Consider the following 12,281-nt stretch of genomic DNA (forward strand, 5'->3'; position numbering starts at 1 on the left):
CTAAGTCAGTAACTTGGAAACAAAATATGTATATACCGTAACATTTTATCTTATGCTCGATTGTATACAAAACTCGTCAACCTTTGTCTCCATATCAAATTTCATAAAGATTATGTAGGTTTTATCGATCGTAATTTAGTGGAATATCTTCATTTCACTAAGTCCAAAACTTTAAGTTTGCAATCACCAATTATCTACAGGGTGGCCCGCAATTATGTGTATGAGGTTTCAAAGACTGCACTAAAGAAACTAACAACATAACTTGAACGTAAACGCATTACTTTTATACATCTCTTTACAAGATTTTAATCTCTATTCTCATGGCATGGTTCACCAATACTATCCAAATCCATATATGCCTAGAGACGAAGAGCAACGTAGTCACAAGCAGCATGAAAGACCCGTATTGGTATCTTGTGGAACCCTTTTGTGATAGATTCCTGTATTTCGACCAAATTGTGTATGATGTTGATACAATTTTTCCTTTAAACCTCCCTCCGTAAGAAAAATTTGGGTGGTGTTAAATCGGGAGATCGAGCTGGCCACTCCACAGACCACCGTCGACCGATCCAGCAGTTCGGGAATGTTTCATTCAGCCACTCTCGCACTGGAATGGCATAGTATGGTGATACTCCATCTTCACCGTTATATCCACTCTTAGCCTACACAATGTTGCCATATCGAAACTTTTTGTACAGAATTATAAATACTATAGTCAGTAAAGGGCCACCTTGTATATATCCAAAACACTGTATATACATTGAGTTTTAAAGAGGCCAAAACGAAGTGAATGCGTTCTTTGGCAAAAGTGTTAGGAGTGTCACGGTGAGCAGTATCTAACGAATGAGAGTTTACAGGAGAGTTTAAAATTGGAGATTTGTATTGCTAGATAGGGTATTCATATGTAAGCTGACTGTTAATGTCTTAGTGAAAATCAGCTGTCATATTGTTAAAACTAAGACAGTACAATTCCGATTAGCATGCATGACCTTCACGTGTATGTTATTTCTTTTTTTAGTCTTTTACAGTTTTTTAGGTAACATATATGAAAAAGAACAGCGAAACCCCTTTAAATTATTTTGTCTAATGTTACAATAATTACTTTCTAGTGAAACAGTACTCTTAAGGATGTTTCTATTTGTATTTTTGCAGGCAGGAACAATGGTTCCCAGGAAAACAGGTTACGATTTCTGGCGAGATGTGCTGGGCTCTCCTCAACTTGTGGTGGCTCCGATGGTCGATGCGAGTGAGCTGGCATGGCGTGTACTAAGTAGACGCCATGGCGCCCAGCTTTGCTACACTCCAATGTTGCATAGTTCAGTGTTCATCAGGGACCCCAGGTACAGAAAGGAAGCTCTCGCGTCGTGTCCTCAGGATCGGCCGCTAATTGTACAGGTAAAAACATAATGCTTATATTATTTGTAAACTTCGTCGGGAAAATAATATAGAATATGTGCAGTGCATTTCAGCACAGTTCAGATCAAAGTACCGGTATTTAAAAATCGTAATTCGAAACATCATGATGTTTAAAATATTATTTTCAATAACAAGTGTGTTAGTTGGTTGATTTGGTCTTAAACTGTCCTTCCAACAGCCAGGCTGTATAATATGTGGATCCAGTGGCGTATTTACGATTTTGTTTCGGGGGGGGGGACTTTGCCTGAAAATATGAAAATTCTGCAAGATATTTCATATACTTTACTATAGTAAGATTTCGGGGGGGCTTAAGCCTAGAAGCTCCCCCTAAATACGCCACTGTGTGGATCTATAGTTCTGTGTGGAATCCGAACATTCATCGATAGTGTGGTTTCCGCACCGAAGGTGCATTTGCGAAGCCATAAGGTGAGACCGTTTAATACTACAAGACATAGTGGCTCGTTGTATTGGAGTCCTCCCCCCCCCCAAAAAAAAAAACAATCTGAGTGCGCGCCTGGGTGTAATGTAAATACAAAAAAAAAAAAAAAATAAGTGTTATCAGTTATTCGTCGGTTTCGCTAATTCGGCACCCATCTATGCAAGAAATAGCTAGATAGGGGACAAAGCAAGACAGGGCACGTAATTGCAGATAACAATCCAGTATCCATATCAGAGAACTATGTCGCCATGTTTTCTTTGCAATTCCAAGGCAAACAAAATTAAGGTTAAATACATCGTGCCGAACTAAAATATTCGATTGCCAATGACGATAGGAAATTTCGACCCATGGTATATGTACAACCTTAAATAAAGTTCACGTATTGCATGTGCGAGCAAATGTTACGCCTATATTAGACGTTTTAATCTTATTATCTGTCTGACATTCGGGAGTGGTGTGTAAATTTACCCATCTACCCTTTTGTTCGTCCCCCTTTCACTGACTCGTGAAATTTCAGGTTCCGCTAAACACACTTTCAAAAATGCTGAGGTATACTTAAGAGCCTGACACACTAAAAAAATAATACAAAATTTACCCTTTCTCTTTTGCTTGTTTATTCATAAGTGAAAGGATATAATGAAATGCAACTTACCACAATCTTGATAATGTTATCCTACAACAGAAAATATAAACCTCAAGAATTTTCAGTGTTCAGCTATCCATGGCTAGATTAACCTATCTGGAGTTCCGGGCCGGGGCTAGAAAAAATATGTGGCCCCTGCTGACTTCACCTAATACATTTCTGTGATAGTACAGTAGGAAAATTAAGGGAATATGTTTCATTTTTTGGTGGTATTTTATTTTATGATGATGATTGTATCTTCATGATTCTTTTTAGATAGCCAACTGAGATTTGGATCAGAGTGGATGCCCGGGGCTGTAGCTCCCCTAATCCTCTCCCTTAATCCGGCCCAGTTGCTATCCATAGAAATTACAGTGTTGCAGAATAATATTTCCCAAAAAACCTAAGTTAAGACAGCGACTAATGGAGCGAATTCAACTACATTTGATTACGCGTCATGTTGTCTTGGAATCCTGTGAACTACTTTTTAAATTATAGTTGTATTTAGTTTGTAATAAACAAAATAGTTTTAACATACAGTTATTAAAATTAAATAATAATGTTATTTAAAAAGTAGTTCACAGGATAACAAAACAACATGATACGTAATCAAATGCAGTTTAATTCTATCTTTAGTCGCTGTCTTAACTTAGATTTTGGGGGAAATGTTATTCTAGCAACACTGTAATTTCTGTGGATGGCAACACTGAAAATTCGCCAGGTTCATATTTTTTGTTGTAAAATAACATTATATAGGTTGTGGTAAATTGCATTTCATTATCTCCTTTCACTTGTAAATAAGCAAGCTAAAGGGAAATGGTAAATTTTGTATTATTTTTAGTGTGTCAGGCTCTTAAGTAATCTCTGAATTTCTTTTAATCCTATCAGTGTATAAAATGTTCATTTTGGAAGATGAAAAAGAAAGGTATCTGTGAAGCTTCTTCCTTTGAACGTTACAGAAACAATAGCCCTGCCTGCTGTATTTTCAAAGCTTGCTATAGAAGTTTTCCTAATGCTTATCCCTTGCTGAGAAACCAGAGAACTTACATGGTGGTTCCCTTTCTGTGTTAAAATGGAAGTATATTTCTCCGAATTACCGATTCATGTGGTAATATGATAAACACGGGATGATGTTGCTTGGGAGGATTTTTTCACACGTATAAGTAGTCTCCATTTGAATGGATTTTCATGGTGTACATTCTTTATATTAACTGAATTCCTAAACTGAAAACATTTGTGCAGTGCTTAGAACGCAATGCGGAGAAAATTCAGATCATTTGCAGAACAAAAGCACAGCTGTTCCTGTGCGGGGGATGGTACTAGGTGTGTTGTAACTGCAGTATGGAACTTTTTTTTTTTCTTAGTGGTATTTAGAAGAGAGCTGATCATGAATTTATATAGATGGTTGAAGGTGGAAAATAACTACAGTTAATAATACATATGGTTAAAAAAAATTTAGGTGTGTACTTTTTCTTTTACAACAAAAAATGAGATCTTCCAACGTAACCGACGTGACAAATATTACTTTCAGTTGGAAATAGAGATAATTTTCCAGAACCATTTTTCATTTTTTGGTTCCTTTGAGAATTTTCTCTCTTAATCTGTCCCAATTTCCATTTTCCTCTTTAGTGTTACGAGAACAGTCCCAAAAGTACCTAACCTAACAAAGAAACCACTAAATTTAGAAACCTACAAAAGAAGTCACCAAAAAATATCCTTATTTCGTAACATAGTCTCCTTTTAGCCCGATGTTCTTTTCCTAGCGATGTTGAATAGCTTTGATATCCTGTTTATAGTGAGAAACATCGAGCTACTCAAAATAGACTTCACCTCCTCATTGTTAGCAAATCTTTTACCACTGGGCTATTTTTTTTTTCAAGTTTGGGAAGAGAAATGCTAGGGGCTAAATCTGGCGAATAGGGTGCGTGAGGAAGCATTTCGAACTTTAATTTTGATTGATTTTGGCCATCGCGATAACGGATATGTGAACTGGAGCACTGTCTTCATAAATCAACACTTTCTTTTTCGCCAAATGCGGCTGTTTTTTTTTTCTTTCTTTCTTGATTTCATCAGTCAAACACTGAAATAAGTTTATATAATGTTCGCCGGTGATTGTTTTTCCTTTTTGAAGGTAATCAATGAAAATTGTTCCACGCGTATCCCAAGAAACTACGGCACAACTTTGCTAACAGATGGACCTGTCTTCGCCTTCTGTGGAGCCGTTTCTCCCCTTTCAGTTCATTGTTTTAATTGTTCCGTCTTCTCAGATGTGAAATGATGGACACATCTTTCATCCATGATTATGGATCGATGCAAAAATTCGGCCTAATTACTGTGAAACATCGCCAAACACTCGATTTGAACATCCTCACGACGCCGTCTTTGTTTCATTGTGAGCAAACATGGTACTCATGTCGTTTACAGTTTCTCATGTCCAAATATGCGGTGTACAACAGTTTTTGAAATGCTTACCATGTCTGCTAGCTCGCGCATTTGCAGTCGATGGTCATCCAATACCATTTTGCGGATTTTCTTCTCCATATTTGGCGTAGTCATCTCATTTCGTCAACCACTGCGATCTTCGTCTTTGTAGTGCGTGTGGTCAAGGGCGCCGATCCTGGGAGGAGGCCCGGGCCCTTCAATGCTCATGTGGGCTCCATGTGTTTTTATGAATATGCATTTTTGACTGTTATATGTATTTCTTTTGAATATACAATATTCGGCATAATTTGAATTCAATCCGCCTTATGCAGAGTCGTTTTGAAGAATGATTAGCGTCATGCTAAAGGCCTGACTACTGCACGAAACATATGTTAGTCGAACTATTTAGTATGATTCTAATCACGCGTCAGATTGACTCTGCATAAGGCCCAACATGTCTTAAAATCCTCATATCTATCTATCTATCTATCTATCTATCTATCTATCTATCTATCTATATATATATATATATATATATATATATATATATATATATATATATATATATATATATATATATATATGCTTTCTTAGACTTTCGTCTGCAACATCTGAATGGGACCCTCAAAGTTACACAGAAATCGGCGCCCTTACGTGTGGCCTCGTTTAAACACTTCCCCCAATAGTTTACTGTTGTAAACAAAGGAGCAGGCTTCCTCAGAGTAGACTCTAGCTCGGCTTTGATATTAGTTTCACTGAGACTTTTTAAATGAAAATATTGTATCACATAACGATGACCCATTTTTTCATGTTTACTAATTTATGGATGACTGCCAAAGAAACATTAAACAACATAGTGTCTTCAAACTTCAAACTTAAGGTTTATAAGGTTGGTACTTGCGACCATCGTAGTTTTTCAAACAACTACCGCCATCTGTACGTCAGGTCGCGTACTTCCGGGACTATCCACATAGTTTGAAATTTTTGCTCTCATCGTTGCTTGAGTGTGCTGTTGTGTGAGAATTTGATCAAGATCAAGCAGTTTGTGCCATGATTTGCAGAAGGAATTGCCGATCTGCGATTAAATGTTTGGAACAACAGCGTTTAGTGGGCTGCTTCCGCGAGGCACCAGTTAAACAATTTTAGCAAAGATAAAGTTAAGCTTCAGGTCAGGCGTCCAGAAGAATCCAAATTTGCAACATTTACAGAAGCTTTTTACAAAGACACTTTCAGCGGTGTTCAGAGACTTTTCGCGTGAGATTAATGTCATGTTAAAGTTTTTTACTAACGCGTGATGCTATAGTGCAGAGAAATAGTAGATTTAAAATAAACGAATACCTGTTTCATATTATCCTTGGCAAAGCGTTACTAGGGTCACGAGCCTTCGTCGGAAAATTATCGCTGCGGAAACGCCAATAACAAGAAAAGGGGAAGAAGAAAATGAATTCAATGTTCATAGAGAAATAAAAAAAAAAAAAAAAAAAAACAAGGACGTTGTTTGTAGTGCAGCATATGCATCAACTTTCAGTTTTTTGGGCGGGAGCTTTTGCCTTAAGAAACGTTTTTCCGCAGAAAACGATAAACGTGTATTTGCTTATTTCGTATCTAGTATCTGCCTGCCAAATTTCATCGAAATCGCCGTGGATCACTGAGATGATCTTCCTTGTTAGTCACGATCAACGATATCACTGAACATGAAAGAGTTGTTAAGAGTCCTTAAGTGCACTTAGGAAGAGTTTTGTTTGTGCTTCATCGACTTCCAAAAAGCTTTCGATCGGGTCCATTGGATCACATTTGAAGCGCTTGAAGGATAAAGGGGTTATGTAACAAATTGAATATGACGGAAAAATTGACATTCACAACTTTATTTCTTAACATACCGCCTTCATCCTTTCTAAATCCTGCACCCAGACGAGGACTCACTAAATAAGGTGTTACGTGGCATGATTAACATATAACATGTGCATGAACCGCCAGAATGCAACATTAAAAAAAAAAAAAATGTAACATAACATCTTTATCCTCCAAGCGCTTCATTTCTGAAAATACTTAAAAGAAATCCGGGTCTACTAGAGAGACTAATGGCTCATTCACAGCCGTCCCTAGGGCAACGAGTGAAGTTGCGCTTGAAAGGAGAAACCAATAGTGTGTAGATTGGAAGAGGGGTCAAACAAGGATGTAGTATGTTGACCCAATTATTCAACATTTATACTGAATTTTTAATGAAGAAAGCATTATTGAGAATTAAGACTTCAAACTTGGAAAGCAGATTATTAACGAAGTCAGGTATACAGGTGATACAGTTATTATAGCTAGAACCGAAGAAGATGTACAGGAGATCATTGACAAAGTAGTTGACATTGGGAAACTATATGGAATGGAAATCAACATCGAAAAATCGGAAGTAATGAGAATATCGCGTGAGAACGCTTTCTTACTGGTCAGAGTAGAACAAAAAGAACTTGAAGAGGTCGATCATTTCAAGTATCTGGGAAATATTTCGACGAGAGACGCTTACTGCCCAAAGGGATCAGGTCAAGAATTGCATGGCCAAAGAAACATTCAACAAGAAAAGATCGCTCTTAATTAGCAGCCTTAATATTGGACTAAAGAAGAAGTTGGTCAGATGTTGTATATGGAGTAGAGTACTATATGGTTCAGAGGCTTCGACATGGAAGTTAGAGAAGAAATATTTAGAGAACTTCGAAATGTGGTTTTGGAAGAAGATGGAGAAGATAAAATGAACAGAGAGTAACAAACGAAGATGTTTTAAAAGGGATAGGAGAGAAGAAGACGCTTTTAGCCACATCCTTCATTGAAAGGCCAATTGGATTGCACACATCCAGCGAAGAAATTCTCCCCTTCACACCGCCATTGAAGGAAAGCGAGGAATAGGAAGAAGAAGAATACAACTGATCAATTATTTGAGGAAAAAAAGAAAATATTTGGAGTTAAAAGAAGAAGCTGAAGATCGAGAAACGTGGAAGAAAGATTTCCAGGCCAAAACCTTAAATAAATAAAACTCATTAGTCCCAGGACCTGCCAAAAGGCAGAATACTTAAGGGTCTTCATCCCGGCAAAATTAAAATGCCGCTAACTTTACAGTAATTATGTGATATCTTCAAATAGAATAGATAAAAGATAATTGAAATATGGAACAAGAGCGCCCTAGGCAATATTATTTTGCGTGAGGTACCGTTATCACAAGTCACCTAGTGGCTTTATGTTTTCAGCTGTTTAGAAACGCGAAAATAAATGCCGATTTTCAAAATTGCTCGAAATCAAAAGCAGATAAGTGAGTCGTGATAACGGTTTCTCATGTAAAATAATATTGTCTAGGGCGCTCTTGTTCCACATGTCGATTATCTTTTATCTATTTGAAGATATCACATAATTAATGTAAAATTAGCGGTATTTTAATTTCGCCGGGATGAAGACTCTTATGTATGTGACAGAGCGCAAAAATCTCACTTAAAACGGGAACTTATTTTCGACCCGAGCTTTGTGTGGTCTTTTATTTGGTATGGCAGTATTTTATACTTACATAATTTTCTAGGAATACAAACTTACCAGAAACAACTCCCAAACCTCACATAGATGGAAATTAGATTCAGATGAACCGATATTAAAACAAGGAGAAAAAAGGAAAGAAAAAAAGATTGAAACAAGCTCTAGAAATTAGCTTTCTAAAAAAAAATTGAAAAAAACTCATGGTCTTATTTAAAGAAGGCTTGCTTAAAATGTTTTAAGAAGTTGCGAAACTTGTAACGTGGAATGAAGAGCATTCTCCTTAGGGATAAATATTTTCCCTTTAAATTCCTTAATTTTTTTCGTTTCTTTGTTGTAAAAATCCATCTTTGAATGAAATATGGGAAGCGGTGAAAGGGCTTTTGGAGTCCCCAGAGAGAGCGCTGCTGGCAGCTGCAGGAGTTTGGGGGGGGGGGTTGGGGTTTGGGAAGCACCGTCCTTTGATTTTCAATAGTTTGTGGCTGAGCACACATACAGATACATACAACTGAAAGTTTCTAGAGTGGGCGGCTGCTGCGTGCCCTCACTCTCTTTCTCTCTCTCAGCTATTGATTTTGGCTTCAGAGAAGATAGTAAGGAGCACGATTAGCTTCTATATTTATTTTTTCTCTTCTTTCTCGTCAATCTCACTTTCTCCCATTTCTTCTCAATCTTACTTACGCTTTCTCCTACATTTGATCTGTTTTTCGGTTAACTTCGGAAAAAGGTAGCGTATAAAACCTGTGTAACGGAGAGTTACGTCTTGATAGATCTAGTTTCAGTAGACGGAAATGAGTTCTGTTTCTCTACCTTACTGGAAGATTAGTTTCGTTATATATACATACATACATACATACACACACACACACACACACACACACACATATATATATATATATATATATATATATATATATATATATATATATATATATATATATATATATATTGGGTGATCCAAAACTCACGCCCATGTTCAGCGGAGGTTAATGCTAAACGGCGTGACAAACATCTTGGCATTTGAAGGCGGCGCTCCAAGTTCCCTTTAAATGCTGCTAGCAAATGAGAGGCCAGCGGTATTGGCACGTTTATTTTGCACACATCCACGTCTATCCCCTGCCACCTGATCGCTTTATGGTTTGTCTGCTTAGCCATAGCCACACATCTTTGCCACTTCACAACGTCGCGCCAGAGCTTGCATTTTATTCGTTTAGCTGAAATGCCAAGATGTTTGTCTCAGGCTTTAGATATAAAAGGAAGACGAAAACTAAACATGGCTTTTAATCTCCGTGACCTTGTTTCGGCGGTAGGGCCCGATCAAGATATGACGATGTGGCAGCCCCGCATGGCACAGTACAAGATAAGTACCTAACAGGTAAAAATTACTACTATTTGGTGTGGATTAGAATTAGAAATCAGATTTCTGAGCTTGCGGCATGTATGGCCATGCTTCATTCGCATCAAGAAAATGTCCCCTAACCTAATGTGGTCCCCTAACCTAAAGGTTCAGGCCGCTTCCTTCTTCCTCATTTCGCCGGGTAATGAAGTCGCCGAGGGACGTCATTCTACACACGTGATGGACTTTTAAAAGCTCATAGGTACTGGCAATGTCCAGAAATACAATTCCTAACCCGAATCTTAAATCTTTAAATATGTGCATAAACGTATGTATTACGTACATGTTAGAATTATTATTTTACTCTCTCTGTTCTGTCCCAACCTGCGTCCACATTACCAAAATTCTGTGTCCGTTACTGCCAGAGGTTAAAGGTCATATTATGCCTTCGTCTTTTTGCAAAAGGAGGGTCATATATCTTGTATTATTCTGGTACACAGTACACCTGTATTTATTACAGTACAGTGAAAGCAGCTTATCATCAGAGGTACAGCCTGTCGTGTTGGACTGTCTGCAGCCACCTTCTTGTTAGTTCCTCGATTCCACGTCCATACTACGTATTATCTTTAGGGGCAAAGAAATCACCTCGTAGTGGATGGTGAATCATCTCATTTCAGGAAGTGCACCATGGATTGAAAGAGAAGTTAGGACTATATGCCGGTTGTGTCTTCAATTTAATAACATCAAGTTTCTACAGTTTTGGTACGTTTTTCGAGCCGAGTGTGGTCTTACATTATCCTGTTGCAGCAGGGCACGCTTTCGGTTCACCAATGCAGGACATTTTTGGCATATTGCATCATACATCTACTCCAAGTGTTCGAAATAAAGGTCAGTATTGATAATACGACCGCTGAAGTGAAATACTCGTAGTTCTATCGCTTGTACAGCATGACCTTAGGCTCGAAATGGTCCAGTTTGATGACTGGTTGTGGAAGTTGCCTCCTGTTCAACCATTGTTTTTGCACATTCGGATTTCAGAAAAACACGAATTTTTGTCGCACGTGACAGTCCGCTTCCGGAAACGCATATCGCACAGATTTTACATTTTGCACACGTCCACCCTTACCTGGACCTGAGCTGGGGTGAACTCGTGTGGTGCAATGCGATATTTCCTGATGGTTTCACCGAGTTCGTAAAGGTGATGCACTACAATGGAATGGAACATATCGAGTTGGGTGGACAATCGCCGTGTGCTGGTGAATGGATTTTCCTCAAAGGCATGTCATATAACCTCAAAATTGGGTACCCTCTAGATGCCGAACTTTGACTTCTCTTCGACACTTTTAGAATCTGCACGAAGTTCCTAGAACCAGCGAGTTACTGTGCTTTGGTTCATTGCACTTTCACATGAAAGTTTTTGGTTGCACCTTGCAACAGTTCACGTATCAGACGTTGTTGGGTACTCATCATCACTTCCACAGAAAACTTACTAAAGATACTGACGGAGTGACGGCCCCCGTGTTAAACAGTCCGCTTGCCACAGTATCTCGTGTGCGAGTTTGGCCTTCTACTTGCGATGGATCACGTCGTACGCGCCTCCTGTTGGGAAATATTATGAGAATTATGACACATCCTTGTACAGAACATATAGTATAAATCCCACTGAGCACAGTCGCGTGTTTTAGACCCCCAAGATATACAGGGGTTGGACAAAACATCTGAAACGTTTGCAAAAGTGTGAAAATCATACTTAGTATGGTGTGGGATCTCTTTTTGCGTCCAAAACAGCTTGGATCCAATGTGGAATGGACGCAGGGGTGTAGCCAGCAGGTATATCTAAGGGGGCCCGTCGTTTTTCGGGGGGGGGGAGCAGCTGAATGTACAAAGCCAAAAAAAATGAGTTACAGCAAGTTAGTTTGAGGGCTGAAAAAAAAACCGGAAAATTTTGATTTCCGTCCGGTAAACTCAAAATACTATTTTCTTCAGCTTTTTTTTTAAATTTTATTTTGCTTTTTCGCCATAAATAGTATGTATCAGGTAGTTTTTATTATGTTTAACCAAGAACTACGGCCGGTCCAAACATTATACCTTTGTTCATGACTTTCAAATTAAGCCCTTGTAGACAGAACCTATCTACATATGACTTATTTTCTCTGAGTGAATGAATTTTCCTGATGAAAATTTTCATTTATTATTTGTTACTAAAAACCACCATAATTATTCTATTAATAGCTATAGCTCACTTCCTGTCCTCACAAAAAAAGAAAAAATCTAAATTGAAAAACAATAAAAACGTTTTCATCTGATAAATATTTTTAAAACAAAAATTACAGTATATAAAAAAGATGATGTACTTACAAATCAGTTTAGTACCATTGTTTTATGGCGGTATTTATAGTTCCTTGTTAGAACGTTTATCTTCAAACTGTCAAACATAAATCACAGTAAATTGTGTAATCTGCTGTCACAAAAAAGAAGTATTTTTCAAAGTCCATTTGTTTATTATGCACTTTATGTTAACAAAAATGTAAAGAAGAATT

The 12,281-nt window shown here is 37.8% G+C and overlaps 1 protein-coding gene across 2 annotated transcripts in view; it reads left to right on the forward strand.

Annotated features, from left to right (window-relative positions):
- Positions 1–12,281, forward strand: part of Dus1 (Dihydrouridine synthase 1) — a 314,851-nt gene that overhangs the window by 255,158 nt on the left and 47,412 nt on the right. For both annotated transcript variants that reach the window (XM_081750530.1, XM_081750531.1), the window contains one exon: positions 1,153–1,395. In XM_081750530.1, coding sequence (XP_081606656.1) covers positions 1,162–1,395 — 234 coding nt within the window. In that variant the 5' untranslated portion in view covers positions 1,153–1,161. The remainder of the gene's footprint in view (positions 1–1,152; positions 1,396–12,281) is intronic.

The sequence above is a fragment of the Thermobia domestica genome, chromosome 3, assembly GCF_964235325.1.
Source record: "Thermobia domestica chromosome 3, izTheDome1.hap1.1, whole genome shotgun sequence".
NCBI lineage: Eukaryota > Metazoa > Arthropoda > Insecta > Zygentoma > Lepismatidae > Thermobia > Thermobia domestica.